The sequence below is a fragment of the Rattus norvegicus genome, chromosome 16 (genome assembly GCF_036323735.1).
Source record: "Rattus norvegicus strain BN/NHsdMcwi chromosome 16, GRCr8, whole genome shotgun sequence".
Lineage (NCBI taxonomy): Eukaryota > Metazoa > Chordata > Mammalia > Rodentia > Muridae > Rattus > Rattus norvegicus.
Window position 1 is genome coordinate 18803014 of NC_086034.1, and position 27590 is coordinate 18830603.

At 50.8% G+C, this 27590-nt stretch overlaps 2 protein-coding genes across 4 annotated transcripts; one reads left to right on the top strand and one right to left on the bottom strand.

The window, feature by feature from the left end:
* Positions 1 to 1394: 1394 nt before the first annotated feature.
* Positions 1395 to 14453, top strand: Pgpep1 (pyroglutamyl-peptidase I). Of its 3 annotated transcripts, none has more exons than XM_039094320.2 (5): positions 1395 to 1616; positions 4001 to 4053; positions 8669 to 8785; positions 9679 to 9911; positions 10283 to 14453. In XM_039094320.2, exons 4-5 carry the CDS (start codon positions 9706 to 9708, stop codon positions 10473 to 10475), a joined length of 399 nt encoding a protein of 132 aa, XP_038950248.1. In that variant the 5' UTR covers positions 1395 to 1616; positions 4001 to 4053; positions 8669 to 8785; positions 9679 to 9705; the 3' UTR covers positions 10476 to 14453. The 3 variants fall into 3 exon arrangements, with proteins under 3 accessions (XP_038950248.1, XP_063131229.1, NP_973717.1); XM_063275159.1 differs by lacking the exon at positions 1395 to 1616 and adding an exon at positions 1626 to 1744; NM_201988.2 differs by lacking the exon at positions 1395 to 1616 and adding an exon at positions 2039 to 2090 and having other exon boundaries at positions 10283 to 11325.
* Positions 11791 to 14280, bottom strand: Mk1 (protein). Its single transcript, NM_134399.3, has one exon. The coding sequence runs from the start codon at positions 12342 to 12344 to the stop codon at positions 11967 to 11969; it is 378 nt and encodes a 125-aa protein (NP_599226.1). The 5' UTR covers positions 12345 to 14280; the 3' UTR covers positions 11791 to 11966.
* Positions 14454 to 27590: the final 13137 nt, after the last annotated feature.

Genomic DNA, 27590 nt, shown 5'->3' on the forward strand with positions numbered 1-27590 from the left:
AGGTAAATGCCAGAATTCCACAAGAACTTGGAAATTATTTCTCATCTACAAAAAGGAGTCACGTCTCTTACTCTGGCAGAAGGGACACATGGCTACCAGTGGCACCTATCAGCACACCGAAGCACATGCTGGCCTCCAGGTCACAAGCAACAATTCACCATGCTTGCTAGCCCTTCCCACCTTCTCCCCGAGCTTAAACTCAGTCCAATGAAGCCCTCGCCCCAGATACTCACTCTCCTTATTACCCTGCTATTTCTCTATTTCTCTCCCCCGACCTGGTCTTTCTCTCTCCCTTCCAACCGGCCCCCAAGGACATACCATGGTGGTTATGTCTGTTTATACGCTGTGCAGTCGAGAAAGGGTTCTTGGCTGGTGTATGGGAGCCAGTGTCCCCCAGTGTCCTAGAACACAGGGGTCACAGCTGCTTGAAACAAGATGCCTGTGGCTCAGTAAGGCCCCAACCAGCCTCTGGGGACACAGTCCGGGCCTCTGCTTTCTCTTTCTAGTGTTTTTGCAGAAATCACAATAAAGGATTACAAGGTAGGCAGGGAATGCCCCAGGTGCCCAAGTGGTGGTCACTGGTGCATCAGGCCAAACACCACCCTTCAACAAAAGGCCCTGCCCTGTCAGCCTAACCCCTAAAGCAGACTAAGTGACAGACACCATAGTAACGAATAAGATTTTTAAAAACATAAAACAAATTAAAAAAATAGGGTCCCTGCGAGAGAACGGGTTGGTAGGCAAAAGAAAGACAAATCCTGCTGGAGGGGCAGCCAGGGGAAAGATGAGCCCAAAGGATGTCTAGATAGGGGGTGGAAAAACAATGTCCTATAAAGGAGGTGACAGTCGGAGAAGGACCACAGGAGGAGGTAGTCTGGGCCATGAACAGCTAGATGTGCAACGAGGAGCCACGGAAAGGAAGCAGTCCCTGTGGCCAGTGGCCAGTTAGCCATGTTGGCAGTGAGCAAAAGCACTGTGCGGTTTTTCCTTCCTCTTGAACCCCTCCCTCAGTTTTCTGCTGGAGTGACCCTTCTTTCTTCCTCCGGCCTCGGCCAAAAGAACTTAGATCCATGCCTCAGCGTCCTTGTTTGTGAACGGTGATGAGTGAACAGAATCAAATTGTTTCCCCTACTCTATGTCTCTGTCTTACAGGAAGAGAAACTGAGGCTGGGAAGGCTGGGAACACTCCCATTGCTCCCTTACGAGTTGGAGGCGGGGCTTAAAAGCAAGTAGGGGGAGGGTCCTGGCTGAGAATGGGCGTGGCCAGGCAGGGGTACTAGGTGACCAGGGCTGGTCCGTGCTTGGGGCGGGGCGTGGCTCCAGGTAGATTTGAGAGCCCGGTGGCCACTGGGGACCCGGCGGGGATAGACTGGGGGCGGAGCCTAGATGGAGATTCTGTATGCACGCCCAGCCCAGCGTTTCAGCGGCAAACAGGGAAAGGGAGTCGTTGCCCTAGATGGGCTCGGGACGGAGTAGATTTTAGAAGGAAGAAATTTCGGAGGATGTGGCCTAAGCCAGGGATATCTTGGGTCGCGGGTGGGAACGTGGACTGCGGCCTGGCCGAGGGGCTTTGGAAGGATCAGGGCGAATCTACACTTGCGTCGGGGGAGGCCGGAGTACGTGACCTGGGCCCAGTTGTTTCAAGGATGGGTTTAGGAGTGTCTTGGGAGCTTGGGACCTGGCTGGAGCGTGACCCGGGCCTGAGAGTTTGGAAGGCTCGAGGCGTGTGATTATTGGGGACTTGGTAGGTTCCTTACAGGACCTGGAAGTGGGTTTTTGGAAGGTTGGGGGAGGGGTTGGCTGGGGTGTGGTTTCTAAGGGGCGTGGTCTAGAAATGGCCTGGCCCGGGAGCCAGGGTCTAGGGTGTAGCGGTGTGCGTGGGGCTCAGCGGAACCCGCGGGGCCGCGCAGGGACGCGTACAGCTGGTCGGGGGCGTGTCCGGGGCGTGTTCGCGCAGGCCCAGCGTTAGGGGGCGGGGCCGGGTGGCCGGGCGGGGCTCGGGGGTCGGTGTCCGCTTAAGTCCCCATCGCCAGGATCCGAGAGAGCGCATCCCGCGATGGAGCAGCCGCGGAAAGCGGTAGTGGTGACCGGTAGGTGCGGCCTGACCGGGGGCGGCGGGGCAGGTGCTCGCGGTTGCCACAAGTTTGCAGTTGTCGCCTCCTGCGATAGCACCGTTCGGTCCCGGTAACCTGAAAAGTCCGGGGTCACGCGGCCGGGAGTTCGGAGTGCGCGGGGACTGGGGTGCAGACAGGTCACCTCGCACACTGCAGTCCCTCTTGACCCCTCCAGAGCTCCTGCCTGTCCCCACTCTCTGACCCCGGGGACAAAGGCTGGTTTACGGCCAGGAAAAGTCCCGGTGACATATGATCCACTCAGCTTCTTCTCCTGGCACCTTGCATTGTTGGAGGGGCCTGCAACCCGGTTAGGGGCAGGTGTTGGGCCTACGTCCACCTGACCCCGGAATGACCCAGGGACCAGCTCTACTATCACTAACACCCCCGGAAGCCAACTGTTCTTATTTCCTGAGACTCAGCCTGGGGCCACTTGGTTTAGTCAACTCCACTAGGCCTTGGAGGAGGGCACTCAGGTTAGCCTCTGCCCTGAGAGGCCACAGGGAGTGAGCCAGGGAAAACTCCCACTCCTACAGGTGAGGGAGGGTGGGCCTTTCTCACCGCTGTTCCCTGCAGTACAGGTGATACCTTTGAGCCTTCCGAGGTGGGGGAGGGGGTGAGGGTGGGGGGGGGTGTTGATTTGGTTGGTTGGTTTATTAAGATAGAGTCTCATTCTAATGCACCGCCCTGCCGACCTTTAACTTACTCTGACCAAGGCTGGCTACAAACGCAGGGTGATTGTTTAGCTTCAACCTTCCAAATGTTAGGGTGAGCAGCATTCGCCACCATGATGAGATGCCCCAACATGTGGCCTCTACCTGCTGTCCTGAGGTTTGATGGCCCTCTCTAAACACTGGCAGCAGGTGGGACCCTACCCACCTGAGTTACATTAATCAAGGTTCTGAGAGAGAGAGAGAGAGACTGAGAGACTGAGAGACTGAGAGACAGAGACTGAGACTGAGAGAGTCTGTCTGTCTCTACTTCCCCAGCCCTGGGGGAACGTGTGCCACCACTGCACTGTGCAAATATGTGGTTCTAGAGAGCTGAACTCAGGTCCTGGTGTGGCAACTTACTGAAGTATTTTTCCAGCTGTGTTTATTTATTTTGAAGCAGGGTCTCATGTGGCGTGGACTGGCCTAACATCCAATTCTCTTGCAGCAGTCTCAGACTCTGAGTCTGCAGGTGTACACCCGGAGGCGGGAGGGCTGGTTTTTTTTTTTTTTTTTTGTCTTTGTTTCCTCAATTGAACTTTTCTTGGCAACCCAGTGGATTTAAATCCCAGCCGCCTCACAGTCGTGCTGTGTGACCTGATGGAGTTAGTCCCCTCTCTCTGCATCACTTCTTGCTCATGACAGTTAGGCCCTTGGAAACCCTGTCTTCAGAGGGAATGAAACCAAGTGCCACAGTGCCTTGGGGGTGGGGGTGGGGTCTGTCTTGGTCAATAGGGCCTGGAGGTTGAAGGTTGAACTGACCAAAAGCAGAAGCAGCCTGGTGTCCAGGTAGCCTGTCCTGGAGACACCCCCTTTCCCCCCAGCCTCTGTGAGCTAATCTTAAAGTAGTGGTGACTCATGGTGGCCCACAACCCCAGGCCAACCCAGACAATGATAATAGTTGGGTTTGGCTGGAGAGCAGTGAAGAGAGAGGCTGATTGGGCCTTCCCAGGTGTAAGGACCTAAGGGGGGGGCGAGTTGGGGGGATAACAGGAAGCCATGCACTGCAGCCTGGGCCTGCCACCTCAGGACTCAGCAAGTGTAGGCCAAGGCCCATAGCTGGGGCAGACCGGAAAGGGCTGGGTAAGAAACTAGAATGGGGGTGTGTCCAGGGATGAGATTTCAGAATTCTGAGGTAGGGAGAGAAAGTAACAGTAATGCCTCTTTTCCTGTTTTCAGGATTCGGCCCTTTTGGGGAGCATGCTGTGAATGCCAGCTGGATCGCTGTCCAGGTAACTCCGATCTGGGGGAGCCTTTCCCAGAGCTGAGTGTCTTGCTAAGCCAGCCTGGTCTGCAGAGCAAGTTCCTCGACAGCCAGGCACTGAGACCCTAGCTGCAACACAGAGAAAACTGATTTAAGAAAGATGGGGTGTGTCCCAGCAGGTGCCACCGAGGCTGGGGAACAGGCGGGCCGAGCCGGGTGTCCTGGGCAAAGGCCCAGTCTCTTTACTGGGAACCCCAGGGGGTGTCTCTTCCCAGAATCCCATCCAAGAAATGACTCCACTAACTTGTATTTGCTTGCCAGATGGGACATTCAGACAGACAGACTAGGGAACAATTGAGTGGAGAGAGACAGACGTTTGATTCTTTGATAAATAACTGACTGAGATGGCGGCCGGACCAGGATTAATTTTAGCCCATTAGCTGTGTGATTTAAGGGTTCTCTCTTCTTCTCACCCAAGCCTCCCATGTCCCCCACCACCAGCTAGTCACCCTCCCCACACTCAGAAGTCTCAGCCACTTTACCATCACCCTCCTTTCTTTCTGCCTTCACTCTGCGGGCCGGATGGAGGACCCCAGGGTCCGGGGACCTCGCAGATGGGAGTGTGGCCGGGCCCCTGCTTGCACATCTACTCCCGGGAGCAGCAGACAAAAAGCCCCAGTGTGTCTCAGAAGACTTGTGTGTCTGGCTTTGTGCGAGTTACAGACAGGAGGCTTCATGGGCTGAGTGGACACAAAGCCAGTGTCTGGATTCCTGGGCCCCAGACACCACCATCTGCATGTAAATGGGAAAGAAAATCAATTAAACAATCTTTTCGAATATCCCCTTGGAGCTTTAGGGCGCTAGGGGAAACTCCATGCTGTGAAGAGACCAAGACTGTTTCTCAACTTATGTCTTTAAAATACTGTATTTGTTTATGTATTTGATTATTGAGTGTGTGGAAGGCACACATGTGAGGTCAGAGGGCAGCTTGCTGGGCCAACTTCTCTCCTTCCACGGTGTGGGTCCTCGGGGTGAAGCATGGAGACCAGGCCCAGCCACGGATCCCTCACCCTTGAGCCTTACTTTTTGTTTTAAGTTTTGAGACAAGATCTTACCCTGGCTGACCTCGAACACCTGTTTCTCCTGCCTCAGCCTCCCTAGCACTGGGGTGACAGGTGTACATGGTTCTGCCTGCCCTCTTTGGTTGATTGACCAATGAATCACGTTTCACTCTGTATCTTGACTAGTTTCAAACTCAGAATGAGTCTCCTGCCTCGGTTTCCCAAGTGCTGGGATCTCAGAGAGTGCCTTCATACCAGCTTTCTCTTCATCGCCCCCCAGTGGGGTGGCAGGCTGCTTCCTGGGAGACCTAGGCTGGGTATCAAGGACCAGGCTGACTCTGCCTTGTTTCTCCCTCAGTGGGGTACAGACGTGGTGACAGCCTGCCACCACAAGTCTAGACAGATCTGCTGAGGGTACAGCAAACAAAGAGGGCTTTGTGCTGGGGTCAGGGGAATCAATCGGTCAGATGCAGCCATGCCTGCTTTTGAGACAGGGTCTTTTCAGGTAGATGACCGAGGACAATGCCACAGCTGTACCCCTGCTTTCCAGGGTGCTGGGTACTGAGCCAGGATTCAGGAAGTAGGATTTGGGGCTCACAGCCCTCTTCCAGGAGGTCCGGAACCAAGTGTGTAGGGGCAAAAAGCAGAACCTGGTGAAGGGTGACGTGACTTTCTGCACATCTGCGACTGGTCCCCACTACACTGGCCTTTCAGCCATAGAGCCCTCACAAAAAGTGTCAGCACTGAAGGGCTCTAGTCTTCTGGAAGCTCCCAGTCTTCACGGGGACATTAAATACCGGCTCGCACTGGTAGAGCACTTGCCTAGGAAGTGCAAGGCCCTGGGTTCGGGGTTGGGGATTTAGCTCAGTGGTAGAGCGCTTGCCTAGGAAGCGCAAGGCCCTGGGTTCGGTCCCCAGCTCCGAAAAAAAAAAAGAACCAAAAAAAAAAAAAAAAAAAAGATTTCCTAGATGAAGCCCTGAGTTCCACACCACTTACCCTGTCCATATGTGAGTCCTGCGGTTTGAAGGTGCCAGCCATGGGATGAGGGTGAGTACTGAGCCGCCCGGCCAGATCTCAGCCATCAAGTTTGTGTATGGGGGTTGTCTTTGGTCTGTTTTTTTTTTTTTTTTTTTTTTTTTTTTTTTTTTTTGGTTCTTTTTTTCGGAGCTGGGGACCGAACCCAGGGCCTTGCGCTTCCTAGGCAAGCGCTCTACCACTGAGCTAAATCCCCAACCCCCTTTGGTCTGTTTTTTGAGACACAGTTTATCTGTATATCCCTGGCTATTCTGGAACTCACTATGTAAACCAGGTTGGCCTTGAAGTCAGAGATCCTTCTGTCCCTGTGTCCCAAGTGCTGAGTTTAAAGCTGTGTGCCACCATGCCTGGTATTTTGTTTGTTTGTTTGTTTGTTTGTTTGTTTGTTTTTAAGACAAGAGATGGTGAGCTGACAGGTCTATACCTTCATTAATATACTTGTACCTTCATTAATATACTTGTGTCTGTCCTTCCATCTTGCCTTGGGCACTTTACTGAGGCCACCATTGGGAACAATGTGGGACCTGTGGGAACAGCAGGAGGAGTCTCTGGAGGCGCAGGCAGCCATTCGTAGCAGTGTTCACAGACTCCTGAGGGAGCCAGTGCCATTGAGTTTGTTCTTGGGGAGCTCCTCAAAGACAAGGTGGTGAGATAGCCCAGTGTGGTGGCCTACAGTTGCCATCCCAGCACTAGGGAGGCCGAGGCAGGACTACTAGGAAGCCTTCACTGGCATGGGACATACTTAATCCTGGCTAGAAACAGGAACAACTATTCCCTAACAGAAAATTTAACCCTTTTTTTTCTTTTGGAGATACTGTTGCTCTATAGCCCAGGCTGCCCCACACTCTGTTGCCCTGTCTCAGACTCCAGTGCAGGCATGACAGGTGTGTGTTGGCTCAGTCAGCTTCAAACTGTGAAACACTGTGGTCCCTAGTGCTGGTGAGGGCCGGTCACCTGGGGTGGCTTGATGCGTGTGCCCGTGGGTGGAGTGGCCCTGTCCTGCCCTGAGTGCCTCCCTAAGAGTTGGGATGTTGGTGCCTGGACTCTGGTTTTGTTTCCTGCTTTTCTGGACTACAGATTACACCCCGATTCAATCCAGCTTGTGGGAGCGACTGGGCATCCCCAGGGCAAACACTGAAAAGGGACCTGGGGTGAAGGCTATGGAGTGATTTAGTTATTTTAGTTTTTGTTTGTTTTGCTTTTAGTGCTTTTTTGGAATAGTCCCTCTGCATAGGCCTGGCAATACATGCTCTGTAGACCAGGCTAGCCTCAAATTCACAGAGATCCTCCTGCCTCTGCCTCTCAAGTGCTGAAATTAAATGTGTGCATTGCTACATCTGTTTTGTTTTTTGTTTTTTAATTTTTTGACAGAGTCTCATATAGCCCAGGCTGGCCTCCAAAGCCCTTACTATGTAGCCCAGGCTGGCCTCTAAAGCCCTTATTATGTAGCCCAGGCTGACCTTGAACTCCTGAGCCTCCTGCCTTCATGTACCTAATAGGGTATGGCATGTCCTTTTGTTTTATTTTGATTTTTTTACTTTAATTGTGCACGTGTAAATGCCTGCTGTGGGAGCTTCACAACTTCTGCTCTGCTGGAGGAGGCTTGTTTTGTTTTCCTGTTCATTATGAAGTTCCGGAGTCTGGCAGATACAGTTGCCATGGCTATGGCTTTGGCCCTTTGCCCCTTACCCACTCACCCAGCAGGTGGCGAACTTCCCCTGCCCCAGCACAAACCCAAAGAAACTAGTCCTTTGGGATTTTTAATTTCTTCAGATTCTGTCTTTATGTTTGAGTTTAGGGTGTATGTTTGTTGAGACAGGATCTCTTTGAACTCCTGATCCCCCTGCCTTCACCTCCCAAGTGTTTGGGATGATAACCATGCACTGACACACCAGTTTTCACGGTGCTGGGAAGGAACTCAGACCTTCCCTGCGTGCTGGTTGAACACTCTCCCAACTGAGCTGCACTATGCTGGCCAGTTGAGCTTCAGCCCCAAACCGTTTTTGCTTTTTTGTTTCTCGTTTGTGTGAGACAGTGTCTCACTATATAGCCCAGGCTAGCCTGGAATTTATTTTGTAGAACAGGAGACTGTCCTTAATGTAGCAGCCATTCTCCTGCCTCTCAAGTGTTAAGACATTTCTCAGTAGTATGACAGTGATACCCTTCTTAACTTACTTTTTTGTAACTTGCCCTGACCCCAGGCCTTTGCCACCTTGCAGAGTTGAGTTAATTCTGACCTCCTCACACAGTTGCTGCGCTCCTGGGCTCTACAGCAAGGCATTTCCCAGGCAGCCCTGCAGTGGTCACGAGGAAAAGCCGCTGATGGACTGGGGTGCTCAGTGGGTTATGTACAGTCACGGCTGTTTTTTGAGGGGGAGCAGAGTCTCATGTAGCCGAGGCTGCCTTCAGTTTTTCTGTAACCTCAAACTCCTGATCACACGTGTGGTGTGACCCCCATGTGCCACACCCAGCCGAGCTGCCTGTCTGGTGCCTGGAGACAGGAAGGCTCCTCATAGCCCCTTCATCCTCATACCCGTCTTCTCACAGGAGCTAGAGAAACTGGGCCTTGGGGACAGCGTGGACCTGCACGTGTATGAGATCCCTGTGGAGTACCAAACTGTGCAGAGGCTCATCCCAGCGCTGTGGGAGAAACACAGCCCCCAGGTAAGCAGCCCTCAGGTGCACCCCAAAGCACTCCTCACTCCCTACAGCCTGGTCACTGTTCTGCCACTATAAGTGGGCACCATGGCCACAGCTATGGCCACTCATAAAGGCCAATATCTGACTTAGGGGTGTACTCAGTTTCTAAGGGTTAGCCCACACCCAATCATCATTTCTGGAAGCAGGCGGGCAGGCAGGCAGAGAGTGACACAGATTGGCCTGAGCTTTGGAAAATGCCACACACACGCCCCACTCCCAGGGACTCACCTTCTCCAGCAAGGCCACACCTCCTAATCCTTCCCAAATCTGTCCCACTGCCCGCTGCTAACTAAGCATTCAGATATATGAACTTCTGGGGCTGTTCAAATGACCCACCCAATCAAACCTCTGGGTGATTCTCATTCAAGTCGCCTTGCTACACCACCCCCATCCGCCATAAGGCCAGTGCCACACCACACATGTAAGCTTTTGTGGATTCTTACAGAAGGGAGGGAGGAAGACAGAGACCAAGGGACCTGGCAGGGCGCCAAGCCCTCTGTGCTTGTGCACTGGTCAGGATGCGTTCGAGTACGGTACAGTTAAATAGGAGTGTGTGAGGTGCCCACCTGGAGTCCACGCAGCACCACCGAAGAAAATAGTAATAAAAAATAATTTTCAAAACAGACTTCAGGCAAGGCACAGTGGTAGCAGATAGCTAATCTCAGCAGTCGTGAATTCAGGGACAGCCTGGCCACATGAAAGACTGGGACTCTGTCTCAAAGGCAAAGCCAAATCCTGCTCTGGGCTCCTAGGTAGCCGTGTGATAGCTCGCTTTTAGCAACAACAGAGATTCACTGTGTTTATTCCCTGTGCATGGGTGGGTGTCTGCGCCTGCTAACGGCCCCCCTTGTCCCTAGCTCGTGGTGCATGTCGGGGTGTCAGGCATGGCCACCACAGTGACGCTGGAAAAATGTGGCCACAACAAGGGTTACAAAGGACTGGATAATTGCCGGTTCTGCCCCGGCTCGCAGTGCTGCGTGGAGGATGGTCCAGAGAGCATTGACTCCATCATCGACATGGACGCTGTGTGCAAAAGGGTGACCACACTGGGGCTGGACGTGTCTGTTACCATCTCCCAGGATGCTGGCAGGTAGGCTCCAGGGGCCACGGGGTTTCCTTTCCAGCAGGGGCTGGGGTGCAACAGTAATAACTTCCTCCATCAGCTTCACCTTAGGTTTCTCTGCGTAGCCCAGATTGGCCTGGAACTTACATTACGTAGACCAGGCTGGCCTCACATTGACATCTACCTGCTGCTGCCTGCTGAGTGCTGGGATTATCATGCCCAGCAAAATACATCTTTAGAAAACGGAGAATAGGTGTCCAGGGTCACCCAAATTCCTGACCCCTAGGTCCTCCACTCCCAACTGCACCCCATAGCACAGAACTTTGGAGGGCTTTTCAGAGGCCTGGTGGCTTCGGCTGGGACTCACTGACTGGGACTTTTCCTCCTGTCTCTCTCAGATACCTGTGTGACTTCACATATTACACGTCGCTCTACCGGGGCCGAGGCCGCTCAGCTTTTGTCCATGTGCCCCCCCTGGGCAAGCCTTACAATGCTGACCAGCTAGGCCGGGCACTACGGGCCATCATTGAAGAGATGCTGGGTGTTCTAGAGCAGGCAGAGGGAGACATCAGCTGCTGCCACCAGCTCTGACAGCCATGTACATCTGGGTGCCATGCTGTGAGAGGGGACACAACTGGGCTCATGGAGGGTCCTGACTTACCTGCCCCTCTTGGTGGACCACAAGGGGAGTGATGGATATCATCCTGTGTCTGGGGACACTTCTGCTGTGCCCCGAGGCCAGGGCTAGGGTGAGATGACCAGAGGCCTGCACACCTGCCATGCCGCTACCCCCTGACACACTGTGTTTTCAGCTGTGTGGATGAGGAGTTGAAGCATTCTTTGTGGCAGGGGCCTCACAGAGTGTCATAAAGTAGATTGGCTGTAATCTCTGCCCCTATACCCTGGACGTCCCTACCAAAGCCACTTGGGACTCGGCAGCCTTTTCTATCCTCTCTCTGTCTCTGTCTCCCTATCTGTGTCTCTGTCCCTGTCTGTCTTTGTAGTCCCCACCTCCCCATCTGTGCTAGATTAGGGAACAGAGTAATTTATATTCCCATTGTTAAGACTTCAGGCCTAACCAACAAGTGTCTTTTCTTTCTCCTGGGAGGGGAGGCCTCTTTTGCCTCCTATCCTGAAATGCCATCATACTTTAGGGCTCCATTGTGGGCTCCCTTTGCTCGGGGAGCAGGCTGCTGTGGCCACCGAGGGCCTGGCCACAGTGGCCACCAGTGCCTGTGGGGAGCTGACCCTGCCGTGACCTTTCTTGTTCTCTTTTTTTAGTTTTTTTTCCAGGTTTTCAAAGGCATTTTTTATTCACTATTTTTGATGACTATAAGTGTTTCCTGTATGGAAAAGAAAGTTAGCACAGTACATTTTCATGACTGGGGAATGGATTTCTGAAGGTCATGTTCAATGGTGTCAAAACTTGGAGGAAAAAAAAGTTAAAAAAAAAAACAAAAACAAAAAAAACAAACCCAAAACCTTAAGGTTGAAATTCAGTTCTTTATAAAGTTCCTTGTAGAAACAAAACAGAATAAAAACAAACCTTAAGGGGTGGGGCAGGGGTTGGGGATTCAGCTCAGTGGTAGAACACTTGCCCAGCAAGCACAAAGCCCTGAGTTCGGTCCTCAGCTCTGGGGGGGGAGGGGGGGCTGAACGGGTGGGTCAATTTTTTAAAAAGGAAAGGAAAAAGTGGTTCGCTGCTTCTCCTCAGACTTCTCTTTAGCCCCGTCTCTGGCCTCCCTCACTGAAAGGGCTTCCAGCTTCTCAGCCGCCTTTTCGACATTGTCGTTTTTGCCTGGTCCTTTCTTTTCTCTCTCTTCAATTTCTTTCCTGCATTTTTCAAACTTTGTTTTGAGCTTTTGTGCATTCTCAGTATTTAGAAACGGATGGTGAGTGTCCGTCAGCAAACTTGGTGTGGGTATTCCAGACCCAGGAGAGGGGGTTTGGGTAGGGGGAAGTACCTGTCCGTCCAGCCCCAGACCCCATGTGGTTTTGACAGCAATAAGGGAAATGGGGTAACGACCCCAAAAAATAATGGTGTGTGTGGAAAAAAGGGGGTGCCGCAGGTGAGAGGCCATTTCACAACATCCAACCACCGTGGTTGTTGATCCAACCACCGTGGGTACCTTCTTTGCCCATCAGCAGGAGCATCTTGGCAGTCATGGTGCAGTGACATTGAAGGTGGGGGTTCCTCCAGTGCTCTTGGTATGAAGACCCATTGTAAATTCCCCGACTTGCAGCAGTGAGTCCTGGATCACAGAACATTTTTTGGCCCCCAAGCGTCAAGCTATTCATGAAAAAACTTGACCAGTCTTTGCCTACCATGAGACCAAACTCAGCAAGTGTAATGCTAACGAAGTTCTTCCCAGGGATGGCAGCCCAGATGGAGGGCAAATCCTTGTAGCCTACAATGGCCAATGGCCGTGTCCTGACAGGTGCCATCTGCCACCGTGCCATGACGCTGCAGCTGGGGCTGCTCTGCGGGCTGCTGCTGGGATCACAGGCTGGGATCAGGCTGGCTGACTGGGGGTAGAGAGAGCTCGTCAGGACACGTGCTGCTGTCCAGAACTCTGATTTTTTTTAGACTAAAAATTTAGAGACTCTAAAATTTTGAGAGTATTTGTTGTTGTTCTTTTTGAGACAGGGTCTCAGGTAGCTCAGGCTGGCCATTTGAACTCATTCTGTAATCCAGGTTGGCCTCATGTGAACTCCTAATTCTCTGGCCTCAGCTTCCTAAGTGCTGGGAGTCGGACAGGTGTTTGCCACACACATGGCCCACCGGGGACCTAGAACCTACAGTGAACCGTCACCCAGGCTCTGTGGATGTTCTGCATCCTGAGGTAGACAGCCTCTAATATCCTGTTAGGGACCTAGGACCAGAGCTGAGGTGCCCAGGCATGTCCCAACATGTCGCATCGGCCACAGGGATATCGGTTGAAGTGCATTTGGAAGTGTGTCTGGGACGCCAGCCAGCCTTTGTCTCCAGCTGACTTTGAACTTCCAGGCCAGGAGGGAGGGGCTCTCAGGAAGGGTGGGATGTGACATGTGACCTGGACTCCTTCCAAGACCAAGTCTAGTCCCTGCCAGTGAAGCCACAGTATTGTAGACACCACCTTTCTTTTATGGGTGGTCGGAGGCCTCGCTGTCCCCATGGGATTGATGGATGTGAATTCTGAAGCAACTTCTCATCCCTGGATCTTTTTGTTTGTGAGACTGGGTCTCCTATAGCCCAGGCTAGCCTCCAAGTCACTGTGTAGCTGAGGCTGACTCCTCCCTCGACCTACCCAGTGCAGGGCTTATGATCGCATGTGTGCTGGGCCCGGCTACTTTTTAAGCTCTAACGTTCCTTGTTCAGAAGCGGTCTCTTCATGTCATCTTCCTGTCGATCCTGTGTCTGTCGTCACATGGAGATCTGAGCAGTCTCAGGGGTAAGGGCACCCTGGAGTGCCCCGGGGTGACTTGCTGTCCCCACAGAAACATCTGTGGCCCACATGCAGCCACCAAACCCAGTCACTACTATGGACGCCAAGAAGTGCTTGCTGACAGGAGCCCGATATGGGTGTCCCCTGAGAGGCTCTCCAGAGCCTTAGTGACACAGATGAGGATGCTTGCAGCCAACCATTGGATCGAGCATGGGGACCCCAATGGAGGAGTTAGGGGAAGGACTGAAGGAGCTGAAAGGGTTTGCAACCCCATAGGAAGAACAACAACATCAACCAACCAGACTCCCAGAGCTCCCAGGGACTAAACCACCAACCAAAGAGCACACATGGAGGGATCCATGGCTCCAGCTGCATATGCTGCAGAGGAGGGCAGTGTCTGGCATCAATGGGAGAGGGGCCCTTGGTCCTGGGAAAGCTTGATTCCCCAGCATAGGGGAATGCTAGGGCAGCGAGGCTGAAGTGGATGGATAGATGGGGAGCAGCCTCATAAAACCAGGGGGAGGGCGATAAGATGGGTTAGGGGATTTTCAGAGGGCAAACTGGGAGGGGGATAACATTTGAAATGTAAGTAAATAAAATAACCAATAAAAAAAAGGAGCTACAGAATCCATTATACTGACTGGAGAAAAACTAAAAGTATTTCTTTTAAAATGAGTGATAGAAAATGTAGGATGATGTCATAACGCACTGTGATGGTTTGCATATGCTTGGCCCAGGGAGTGGCACTATTAGAAGGTGTGGCCTTGTTGGAGGGTGTGTCACTGTGGGGATGGGCTTGGAGACCCTCCTCCTAGCTGCCTGAGGATGCTCAGTCTGTTCCTGGCTTCCTTTGGGTGAAGATGTAGAATTCAGCTCCTCCTGCACCATGCCCACCTGTATGCTGCCATGCTCCCACCTTGACGATAATGGACTGAACCTCTGAACCTGTAAGCCAGCCCGAATTAAATGTCATCCTTTATAAAACTTACATTGGGGGCTGGGGATTTAGCTCAGTGGTAGAGTGCTTACCTAGGAAGCGCAAGGCCCTGGGTTCGGTCCCCAGCTCCGGAAAAAAAAAAAAAAAGAACCAAAAACTTACATTGGTCATGGTCTCTGTTCACAGCAATAAAACCCTAAGACAGAAGTTGGTTCCAGGGACTGGTGTATTTCTGTGATAGGCCTGACCGTGCTTCTGTTTGGCAGAAAGTGGGTTTTAGGACTTTGGATTTGGAAAGCAGTGGAACGATTTAAATGGGGCTTAATGGGCTATCTTAGTAGGAATGCAGAAGTCTTTGTTATTGAGAGTGATTTGAATTGTGCAGGCCTGGCCCAAGAGGTTTTAGAGGAGAAGAACCCCCCCCCCCCCAAGCAAACCCAGGGCCTTGCCCTTGCTAGGCAAGCGCTCTACCACTGAGCTAAATCTCCAACCCCAAGGAGAAGAATTTTGGTATGTGCTGTAAAGACTGCTTTTGTGGTGTTTTGGTGAAGAATGTGGCTGCTTTTTGCCCTTCTTTGAAGTGTCTGCCTAAAGCTAAGGTGAAAAGACTTAGATTAAGTGCATTGACAAGGAGGTCTCAGAAATGCCCATCATAGACTTTGTTCTCTGGTTAAGTCTCATGAAGATCATTTTAATGAAAAAAGGGAAGTTGAGAAAAAAAATACAAAACATATGGTTCGAGTTTTAAAGGGACACAGCTGAATCCTGTGTTCAAGAATATTAAATTGAATTAAGGGAGTAATGACCTTGGGGACAGATCTCACGCAGCTAAGTCAGCTCCAGGCAACTTAGTACAAACCTTTACTCCCGGGAGACAGGCACACAGCTCTCTAATTCAAGGTCAATCTACAGAGCAAGATCCAGGACAGCCAAGCTTAGGCAGTGAAGGAGTTAGAAAAGAAGAAGCTGGTGATAATGTAATGGAACAAGGAGGCCATGTTCCAGCTCCTGCAAGCAGCAGAACTCAGCAGCTTCAGCCATGTGTCTCTGGCTTTATATTCAAGAGGAGAAGGGGGCTACTGGGACAATTGATGCTGGTCAGCTGAAGCTAAGAAAGAGATAAGCATCACTGAGGGGAAATCTTCTGGGAAGTGTTTTTTGAGAGCTGTGTTCCAGAGATGCCAAGGTTGTAACTCATGCTGTGGTTTGACTTGGTTGTGTGTAAGAATCACCCAGGTGGTACTGGTTTTGAAGGCATGAAGGGGTCATGAAGAGCAGCTGAGGCTGGGCACTGTGAGAGGCCATGGAAGGCCACTGGTGAAGGTGCACCCTCAGTTGATGGCCCAGGACTGAAGGGGTCACGCAAAGGAGTTGAGGCTTGGCACCATGAAGAGAGCCTATGAGAAGCTATTGGTGAAGCCTGGTTGCAATGGGAGACCCCAGTGTATTGGAGAGGCCAGTACCCTGGGATGACCACCAGGAACAGCTGAGGCAGTGGAGTGGGTCAACCTGAGTGTCACAGAGGGCAGAGCTGGAGAAGTGAAGCCAGCCCTTTGGAGGATCCTGTGTGGATCCCAGACACTGAAACAAGAAGCTGTAACATTGAAGCTGCCTTGGAGACCCAAAGATGTTAAAGATGCCAGAGCCACCGGCTATCTGCTGAGGAAAGCTGCTAACAGGGAGTGGAACCGGCCCAGGAGAAAGAAGTTTGTTATAGTCAACGAAGATGAAAAAGGAGTTGAAGATCTGAAGACCACTTTGACATCAGATATGGAGATGGCAGAGTTTGGAATGTGCCCAGTTTGTTGCCTGTCTTAACTCGGTGATTACAGTTAAGTGATTGGATGGATCTAAGAAAAGACTTTGAACTTTAGACTTTTAACATTGTTGATACTGCTATAGACTGTGGAAACTGATGGTTGGATTAAATGTATTTTGCATTATACTATGTTTAGGTATGGCCGCCATAGACTCCTGTATTTGAAGAAGCCTAGGGAGGACAGGGACTGGAATGTGATGGCTTGCATATGCTTGGCCCAGGGAGTGGCACTATTAGAAGGTGTGGCCTTGTTGGAGGGTGTGTCACTGTGGGGTGGGCTTGGAGACCCTCCTCCTAGCTGCCTGAGGATGCTCAGTCTGTTCCTGGCTTCCTTTGGGTGAAGATGTAGAACTCAACTCTTCCTGCACCATGCCTGCCTGGATGTTGCCATGCTCCTCCTTGATGATGATGGACTGAACCTCTGAACCTGTAAGCCAGCACCAATTACATGTTGTCCTTTATAAAACTTATATTGGGGGGTTGGGGATTTAGCTCAATGGTAGAGCGCTTGCCTAGCACGCGCAAGGCCCTGGGTTCGGTCCCCAGCTCTGAAAAAAAAAGCAAAAAAAAAAAAAAAAACAAACAAACTTATATTGGTCATGGTGTCTGTTCACAACAATAAAATGCTTACTAAGGCTTGCAGCAAGGCAGATCCAGGATAAGGTGAAGCCTATTATTGGATGAGAAGGAAGGGTTGTCAAGGAAAAGGAAGGAGAGAGGAGGAGGAGGGAGAAAGAGGAGGAGGAGCGAGAGAAATCAAGATGGAGACGATCCAGATCCAGGCGGACTAGGTCGATTTGGGTCGATTTTACCTTGTCTAGGTGGGCGGTTTAAGTCTTTATTAATTGGCAGTGAATTTATTGTGTGGATCTATTGTGGATTGAGTATTTAACATATGAATCTAATTGCTAAATTACAAGTTTCTGGAACTTTGACTTTACTCACCGAGGGGACAGTGTGTGAAAGCGGCTGGCAGAGAAACAGCTGGAGCGCGCGGCTCCCACAGATCTGCGCTGAATGAGGACTCCCGGGAACCGGTTCCTCCACTTTTTAATATTACTGCAACAAGAAACTATTCACTATTTATGAAATTACTGCAAAGCTAGTTAGTGGTGGCACACACTATAATCGCAGCACTCAAGAGATGGTCTGAGTTCCAGGAAAGCCAGGGCTACACAGAGAAACGATGTCTTGATGTCCCCCGACCCCACTTCATTAAGCTGAGTATAAGAATGTCTAACCATGTTTAAAATCTTTGGATGGGGCTGGAGAGATGGCTCAGCGGTTAAGGGCACTGACTGTTCTTCCAGAGGCCCTGAGTTCAAATCCCAGCAACCACATGGTGGCTCACAACCATCTGTAATGGAATCTGATGCCCTCTTCTGGTGTGTCTGAAGACAGTGACATGTACTCACATAAAATAAATAAATCTTTAAAATCTTTGGATGAAGAAGACAATAGCTTGCTTAGTATAAACAATGACTGGAAAGATCAGGCATGGTGGGGCAAACTATCATCCCAGCATGGGTGTGGTCAGCAGTTCCACTCCAGTCCTGTGCTAACACCTTCTCCCAGAGGGAGAGGCCCTGCAGCTTCCCAGCTAGCTGTGTGCAGGAGTATGGCTCTTCTGCCTGTGGGGCCCTGGGCTTTGGAGACATCATGTAGACAAGGCAGGCCTTGAACTCCTGGCCCTCTAGCCTCAGCCTCCCCGTGATGACAGAGATGGGTCTGATTTTGGTTCCAATACGCCTTGGTTTTTTTGTGTTTTGAGTCCTCCTGCCTCAGATGTACCCAGGACCTGGCACGACTTCCACAGGAGGACGATGGGCTGTGCTCCGCTCTCAATTTTCTTTTCTTTTTTTTTTTTTTTTTTCGGAGCTGGGGACTGAACCCAGGGCCTTGCGCTTGCGCTCTCAATTTTCTTAAAGTCCCGGGCAGGACCCTGGAGAGGAGGCAGGGGGGGTGGAGGCAGGAGGGCTGGGAGGGCACAGCCACTGCACCCCGCACCACAGCTCTGGCTTTCATTGGTCCAGCCCTGCTGGGAGTACCATGTTCTTCAGCTCAAGGACAGAGACCTCCAGGAAGGGTGGTCACAGGGAGGGCGTATTGTCATTTTCTAGTTCCCACTGTTGATCTGAGAGGGATCCTGGGCACGGGGCTGGGCTCGTAGTATTTATTTAAGCATTGTGTAAACACACACACCCCTTGCCCTGACCCAAAACCCTTTGTTTTCTCTCCTCGTTTCTTGGCTGCTGGGACTCAGGGTCTGTAGTTGCCAAGTGTCAGCCTAGGCTGGTCACATTGACCCTTAAGGTCCAGGTCACCCCAACCCTGACCTTCGTTTCACATTCTTACCTTTGTGGTGAGGTGGGTGGGGCTTCGAGGGGTAGATCACTGTGTGGGCGGGGCCTGACCTGGGCCTGGCTGACCCTTACCAGCAATGGCAAAATAGAAAGCTAGGCCAGTAGAGGAAGAGAGGCAACACTGGCATAAACCTGAAGCCATGAGCAGGGACAGCGAAGGTGGTGTCTAGGATCTCAGCCAGCCGGAGAAAGTGATTTACGCCTATCAACTTAGGCGTGGGAATGGAGTTTTCAGACTAACATGCTGTGCCCTGGGCCACTCCAGTGTTCCCCAAGGCCATGAGGAGGGCCAGACTGCAATCACCACAGTGGGTACCAATCTTTTGGATTTGGGTGGGCGCGGGGGTGGGGGGGTGGTTGGTGACCCAGGGTCTTGTGTAGTCTGGGCTGGCTTCACACTATGTAGCTGAGGGTGACCTTGAATCCCCTGCCTACTGTCAGTCCCAGGGATGACAGGGTTAAGCCTCCAAGCCTGCTCTGGAGGCAGATCTTTGAAGTTAAATTAATAGCTTCAGCGAAAATGGGGAATCTCGTGTGCTGCACTTGCTGGCATGGAAACCTTCAGGAAAGGAGGCTGGGGGAAGGCTAGAGAAGCCGACTCTAGGTGCTTTTGTGTGAGGAGTTTCGGCTGGAAGGCAGGCCAGCTGCCGTGTGTGTGTGTGTGTGTGTGTGTGTGTGTGTGTGTGTGTGTGTGTGTGTGTGTGTGTGTGTGTGTGTAAGTGTGTAGGCTGCTCACTCCTTTGCCCCAGGCATGACCTTGCTGTGTGCTAGCAGAGTGCCTCCATCCTGCCCCTCTCCCTCCCACTGTCTAGACAGCTTACCTTTGACCTCTCTACCCCTCGGAGTGTCTGAGCCCAGAAGTCTCCTCTGGGAACTTAAGAGACAAAGCCTTATTCTCTGTGTGGGAGCTGTGGGGGTCCCTATGCCAGTGCCAATGGCTTCTCAAATGCAGGCCCAGGCTGGTTGCCCCCCTCCCCAGCCTACCATCTCTCTGCACCCACAGGCTGGAGGGAACAAACAAAGAGAAGGGGTTTGGTATCCCCCCCCCCCACACACACACACAAGAAGTACAGTGTCTGTGAGGAGAGAGGGCAGATGGCTCTTTTCCCTTTCTTTGTATGCAGCAGTAGGGGAACCAAACCATCTCAATGTCTGTGTCTGGGTTTGAAAAGCTAAATCTTGGGGCTGGGGATTTAGCTCAGTGTTAGAGCGCTTGCCTAGGAAGTGCAAGCCCTGGGTTCGGTCCCCAGCTCCGAAAAAAAGAAAAAAAAAAAAAAAAAGAAAAGCTAAATCTTGAGCAGCCACAGCCACTAAACATGCCTGTTGGTGGTGCCTGTGCCTAGTGTCAGGGACACTGGTCACAAGCTGTAAGGATTACATCATCCAGGCACTGGAAGTGGAGGCAGAGACTCAGGAGTTCAAGGCCAGCCTCCCCTACAGGTTGGGATCTGAGAGACTTTGTCTTAAAAAACAAAACATCAGGAAGAGAGTAAGAAAGAGAGGTGGTGGGGGGTTGGGGATTTAGCTCAGTGGTAGAGCGGCTGTCTAGCAAGAGCAAGGTCCTGGGTTTGGTCCCCAGCTGTGGGGGGGGTAGCTCAGTGGGGAGTCAGCTGCCACCAAACCTAAAAGCTGGGAGGTGAGCTGCCCCCTACCACAGGGCAGTGGTGGCGGCCAGTCTCCCTGTCACCCTGGAGCACAGCCTTCCTATCCCGGTCTGGTTCCGGAGACTTACAGAGCTGGGTTTAGAGGTTAGGATTTTGGTTGTGTTTTGAAGTTTTTTAGTGATTTTACTCTGTAGGCCTTGAAGCCCCTAAGCCCTCCTGCCTCTGCCCTCAGGGTAGAGGAAAGCTAGCCTGTGCTACCACCTCTGCTCTTCTTTTATAAAAGAGGTTTCACCAGTGCTGGGTGGCACTATTCCCTCAAAGCCCGGTGGGTGTGGCCCCACCCAGGGCAGCTACAGCCACACCTTAGGAAGTGCTTCCTGGTTGCCCTCCCCTCAGGGCCTGGCTGGTTTATGGGACCCCTCAGTACCTCAGGTATTTTATCCTCTCAACAGGGGCTCTTCTGCCCTCTGAGACCCTTCTTGCCCAGTGTGCCTTCTGTTTGACCCCAAAGCACCCACCAAACACCCTGATGGGTCTGGGACCCTGGGAATAGAAGGGAGAAGGGCCTGCCAGGTTGCACTCTGGGAAACTCCATACTCTTTACCCAGAAACCAATAAAGTTGTTGAAACCTGTCATTGTGCATCCAGTGTCACCCACGGGGGACTTACAGCAGGTTCAAACGACTGGGATCCCTCTACGTTCACCACAGCTGACTCTGACTACTGGCCTAAAGCTATCTTCCTACCTCAGCTCTCCTGGGCCTGCCGTCAAAGGTGTGAACCAACACCCCTAACTTCTTTTTGGAGTAGACTGGGATGGACCCCCAGCTTTATACAAACCTAGCATTATTCTAAGGGTCTGGAGAATCCCGAGGTGGAAGCCAGACCTCAGCTTCCCCATATCCTATGGTCCTCACTGCCTGAAATTTCTCTGGTCAGCTGATCCCTGCCTGACAAAAAGGAAGAAACGGGGTGTTTCTTGCCAAGCCAGGGCTTGTGACCCTGGCCTGGGAACACAGATTCCTGTCACCCTGTCACGCGCTGCAAACTTTTATAGTCATAGGAAGTCATAAACTAGGAAGTCATAAACTAACAGTCAGCGGTAGGGACACAGGAAGGATTCCGGTTGGGTTTACAGGGGCCTGCTTACGTTCCCAGCTGGGCCATCAGACATTGTGAGACTTGGGTAGAAATGTGTGAAGGGCACCTGGGCCTCTATCAGAATAGTAAACAAGGGACCCCAAAACATTAGAAGTTCCCCAGGAGTCTCATACTGTAAGGAGGAAGGTGAAGCCCCGGGCAGTTGGAGCAGGAACTTAACTTGCTTCTGGCAAACTTTCCACACAGCTCCAACATCCGGTCAGACCATCTTGCTGGAGAGAAGAGCTGAGAGTGATAGGTTAGTAATGATGGAGGGTGTCCGTCTGGCTGGCACTGTGTGGCCAGGCACACTCTCCATCCATACTTAGCCCAAAGCCTCACATTAAGAACTTGGGGTGCGGGCTGGAGAGATGGCTCAGCAGTTAAGAGCACCCGACTGCTCTTTCAGAGGTCATGAGTTCAATTCCCAGCAACCACATGGTGGCTCACAACCATCTGTAAAGAGATCCGATGCCCTCTTCTGGTGTATCTGAAGACAGCTACAGTGTACTTATATATAATAAATAAATAAATAAATCTTTAAAAAAAAAAAAAGAACTTGGGGTGCCTTGTGCCTCTGTGTCCCCCGCCCCCATATGGAATAAATCTTGGGCCAGTGAGATGGCCCAACAGGTGAGAATCTGAATTTGAACCCCAGTGAGTGTTGGGGTCACCGGGCACACAAGTAATGAGGAAAGGACATAGAACCTCAGAGATAAACCAAAAGCAACTGTTCACCATGAGGAAACGCTTCTCACTGGCTAGGGTCCTGAGGTCCAAAGGCCTGGACGGGCAGGAGCAGTCTCTTTTGAAGTGTAAACTAAAGAAATTTGTAAATGGAGGGCTAGTCCTGGGATGAGACCGTGTACAATGGGAGCTCAAGCCTGCTCTGCCAAGGCAGAGGTTTTCTCTGAGGTAGGCGAGGCGCTTTTTCTGAAGCTGAGAAGAGGCCAGGGTTTGAGGGTTTGCAGTAAAATGGAGTGCAGAACAAAGCCTGGAATTACCCTGGGTTCTTCTTGAATGCACAGAAGTCCTCTGCTTCCTGAGTGCTGGGATTAAAGGTGTGTGTCACCATGCCTGGCCAAGACCCTCTCTCAAACACAGGTTCACACTGTAAACTTCTGTATGACACTTAAAACCCCATTGGGAGGGAAAGGGCCACAAAGGGGACTTGTTTAATGTGATTGGCTGGAGTGGGATCGAGGGGGGACAAACAGTCTTCCCATGGACCTAAAACAGTCCTCCCTCCACCCCACAGTTCACCTTCAGGCGTCTGCCTCTGGAAACTTGTTTCCAAGGAGTATGCATCCTTTTCAAGTGTCTCAGACCTGCCCAGACATGTCCCAGGTGCCCAGGAACTGGAGTTGGGGCCAGATAGCCCTGGCCTCGCCTTGCGAGATACTGATAAGGGCCGTTGGGGGTTGCGGGAGGGGGGGCACAATAAAATCGAGCCAGAGACAGAGTTGGGAAGGCAGAGAGAGCAGGAGGATGTCTTAGACATTTATCTTAAGGATTTCATGACTTTTAAACTTTTTATATATGTATTATGGGTGTGGGTGCTTTGCCTGCATGGAGGCCAGAAGGGAACGTTGGATACTCAAGCTGGAGTTACAATGGTTGTGACAGTCCTAGTGAGGGCTCTAGCCAGCCTGGGGGCCCTTGTCTTCCTTTCCCAGTTACCCCTTGCTAATTGTTAGATTCCATTCCTAAGGTGAACCCCCAAGGTCTCTCCCCTTATCTCCCCTTATTGGGCCACTTCCTCCCCTGAGGCTGACCACCAAGGTCAATGCTACCAAATATGGAAGTCCAGCAACCAAAAGCCCCTTTGGCTCACCTAACTAACACACCCAATTAAAATTAGATCTCATATGAACCCAGGGGTTCTCCTTTATCACCATTTATAAACCTCCGTTTGCCTGCAGGCCAAGTCTGAGGTAAGGTCTGACTTTACCTAAAGGACACCAAGGGGCAGAGGGAGCCCTGTCAGTCGAGATGAGGATGTGGGATGAGGGGTGACCCAGGTCAGGTCTGGCCTGCTGTGGGTCTCAGTTTCCCTGATAACCACTGAGCATACATCTGCCTGCTGAGGTGTCGCTGAGTTCAGCCACAGCCCATTGCCAGCATGCACTTCACAGGGTGCACAGCAAGAGTACAGGAGTGGCCATGGGAACCAGGGTCAGGGAATGGGGGGCTGATGTTGGGAAATGCTTTGCTGAGGGTTCCAGCAGGAGGCATGTGGGGATCTGCGGCGACCGTTCCCCAATGGCCTCTGAGACAGGGGCTAGGCCACTTTCCCCAGAGTCTCTGCTGAGTCACCCACAGCCCGGGGAAGGAGTCTGATGGGCAGGCCCTGAGCTCCCTCCCTGCTGGAGAGCTCAATCCCTCCTAACTCCCAAGAAGTCAGCAGAGCCACTGAGAAGCAGTAAAAGTGCCCAGAAGATCCCAGAGCAGAAGCTCTCACAGTTTATTAGAGCAAACAGAATAACTCTTTTTTTACTCCAGGGGAGACATAATCTTTTACAGTAGCTCTGGCTTTCCTTTATGGCCCGTCGCTGATTTTTTTTTCCCCTTCTGTGAGACAGCTGGCTATAGACTCACTTTATTGCTGAAGATGACCTTGAACTCCTAATCCTCCTATCTCCACTTTGCAAGTTCTGGAATGACAGGTGAGCACCATCAGGACTGGTATCTGCAGTGCTGGAGCTGGAACCCAGGGTTTAAGGCAGACTAGCACTCTAACAACTAAGCTACAAACACTCTAATAACTGAGTCACAAGCACTGTAACAACTGAGATACAAGCACTCTGCCCAGTGAGCTTCAGCCTCAGTCACGGCTCAGTTTCCCCCATTTGTGTGGTGCTGGGGAATCAGTACCCACCATCCCCAGATGACATAAATGTACTTTCTGGTATGAACAGAATTTTCTTCTTTTCCTAGTTGAATGCATTTTTTAAAACAGGAAACAATTTGGGATTTTATGACCAACCTTTCTGCGTCAATTAATGTGGTCATGTGAGGTTCTCCTTTGTGGTATTAAGGGCTGCATGATCGTAACTGATTTTCAACGGTGACTCACTTTTGAATTCCTGGGGTGATGGATCCTGGGTCCTAGGGACTAATCAAGCACACTAATCAGCACACAATGGTGCGCTGGTGGCTGGTTTAGGAAACCTGTATTGCTAGCGGTGGGGGCGTTGATCCACACCTCCATGCCACCCTGTCTTTCTTCTAGCTTGAAAATAAGAGCAATGATGGTAGTCCACACCTGTGGTCACTTGGAAGGCTGAGGCAGGAGGATGACCAGTTCTGGACCAGACTGGGCTACTTGCTGAAACCCTGTCTCAAATGAAATAAAAGGAAGAAAGGTAGTGGCAGCTTTGTTTGAGTTTCCCTCTGAAAAGAGTTCAGTCAAAGACTGGATATTAATTCTTCTGTAAAGGTTTTGTAAAATTCACCAGTAAACCATTCTTTTTTTTTTTTTTTTTTTTTTTTTTGGTTCTTTTTTTCGGAGCTGGGGACCGAACCCAGGGCCTTGCGCTTCCTAGGTAAGCGCTCTACCACTGAGCTAAATCCCCAGCCCCCAGTAAACCATTCTTATTTGAGATTTTTTTCCCACAGAGAGATTCTTGATTAGTGACTCCAGCTCTTTATTTATTATAGATCTCAAGATATTAGAAAAATGTTAAGACTCACTTGATTTGTAATTCTGTGTATATATATGTGTGTGTATGTGTGAGCCCAGGTACCTGCAGAGGCCAAGAGGGGGCACTGGGTCTCCTGGAGCTAGAGTTACAGGTGGCCAGCTACCTGACCTGTTGTTAAAAAATAAACTTGGGTCCCAGAGAGAGCTGTGAGTTCACCTAACTACTGAGCGATCTCTCTAGCTCCTCTAAGTATACTTTTGAAATTTCAACATTTCTGTTCTGTGAGACAGGTTCTCATGTAGCACAGGCTGCCCTTGAACTTAATGTGTAGCTAAGGGTGCACCACACTCAGACAGTGTTAGGGATTGAATGCAGTCCCTCCTGGATGTGAAGCAAGCACTTTCCCAACTGAGCTACAAGCACTCTACTGATCTATAAACACGTTACCAACTGAGCTATAAGCACATTACCAACTGAGCTACAAGCACTCTACTGATCTATAAGTACTTTCCCAACTGAGCTACAAGCACTCTACTGATCTATAAGTACTTTCCCAACTGAGCTACAAGCACTCAACTGATCTATAAGCACATTACCAACTGAGCTACAAGCACTCCACTGATCTATAAGTACTTTCCCAACTGAGCTACAAGCACTCTACTGATCTATAAGTACTTTCCCAACTGAGCTACAAGCACTCTACTGATCTATAAGTACTTTCCCAACTGAGCTACAAGCACTCTACTGATCTTTAAGTACTTTCCCAACTGAGCTACAAGCACTCTACTTATCTATAAGCACGTTACCAACGGACCTACAAGCACTCTGCTGATCTATAAACACGCTACCAACCAAGTTAGAGTTTCAGCCCAGGGTTCAGATCTTGATTATCAGCTCCAGCCCTGTATTTGTTTCGATACAGGCCTTGAGATTTTAGATTTGTTTATTTGTTTATTGTTTTGGAGACAGCCTGATTTACATAGAGAGTTCTGGGTGCAACTGACTGTCCCAGACCTCTCTATGTAAATCAGGCTGACCTCCAACTCACAGAGATCCACCTGTCTCTGTTCCAGGGTGTTGGGGTTGGAGGTGTGGCCACTAGGCTATGCCTGGCATTTTAGAATCTTGGTCTGTGATCCCAGCTCTATTTTCTAGAGCTTCTCAGGAAACCCTTCCCTTTTTCCCTGAGTCCTGTTAGGTAACAAGAGTTTCCAGGGCTGTGTCTGCTGCATCCTGATTTTTTTTTTTCCTTCCAGTCTTAGGGTTTCCCACTTTCTCACCTATAGAGTCGCTAGTGCTGGCTCCCTGTCTCCATGACTCTAGTTGTAACTCTAGTTATAATTTATGTTGTACATTTTCCTTCTCTTCAGTACTGGTCTAGCTGTCTGATGTGTGTTTTTGAGACAGGGTCAGATGTAGCTCAGCCTGGCCCCTGTCACTATATATAAGGGAATAACCTTGAACTTCTGATCCTCCTGTCTCAGCCTCCTGAGCCTGGCACCCTAGGCTTCCATTCCTACAGCTGTTTCCCCACACTGCCTGTAGGGTGGCTCTGCTGTGTCTCCCACAGGATCTTTAGAGTCTCCTCTCTCTCCTGGTTCTCCTTCCACTTCCTCTAGATAACAGGTCAGGCCACAGATTTCAGATCTCTTCTAATATCTGTGCTGTGTTACCTGTAACACCTGTGTGTGTGTCACCTGTAACACCTGTGCGTGTCACCTGTAACACCTGTGCGTGTCACCTGTAACACCTGTGTGTGTCACCTGTAACACCTGTGATACTTGTATTCAGTAACGTACATGTTTGTTGCTGCTGTTTTTGAGACGGGGTTTCTCTGTGTAGTCCTGCCTGGCCTGAAGCTTCCTATGTAGACCAGGCTGGTGTCCAACTCTCAGAGATCCTCTTGCCTCTCCGCTCCTCAAAGCCTGAGGATAAAGGCATGTACTACCACACCTGGACTGAGTTTGTTTTCATTCATAGTTAAATCCTTTCCAATCTACCTCATGATTTCTCTAGACCCTCCTTCCAGTGTCACAGCACTATTCAGGTATTGTGGAACGTTGTATTCGCTCCTCTGGTTTTTTTTTTCTTTTCTTTTCTTTTTTCGGAGCTGGGGACCGAATCCAGGGCCTTGCACTTGCTAGGCAAGCGCTCTACCGCTAAGCTAAATCCCCAACCCTCTCTGTTTTTGACACAAGGTCTCATGTAGGCCAGGCTGGCTTCAGACTCCCTATGTAGCTGAAGATGACCTTGAACTCCAGATCTTCTACCTGTACTCCAAAGTGCCAGGTGTTGGGTATGCACCACCATGCCTTCTGCTGGTTTCATTCAGTTGAAACCAGAGACTATATTTCCTATGATTTTGCTATTTTTAAATTTATTAGGACTTGTTTTATGGCCTAACTCGTGGTCACCCCTGGAGAATGTACTGTGTGCCCTGAGGAAGCGTAGGTGCTCCTCTCTGATACATGGGAGGTTCTGGATGTGTGTCAGGCTCTCACCTTGCGACTGTCTCTGTGACCACAGGGCCAGCTCAGTAACGATCTTCCGGGGAAGGGGAGGGGGAGGGGAGGGAAGGAGGGAGGGTGTTTCTGTACTTGGCTCAGACTTTGGAGTCTGACTCTCAGTGCTTTATTTTAGGCATGTATGAGCACAATTTATGGAAAACTTTCCTGGTGATCACTAACTCAGTTCTGTGTGCCCAATAAAGACACAGTAAACCAAAGCTGTAAAGGTCAGGTGTGATTACATCGAAGCTCTTTGTAAAGTACATG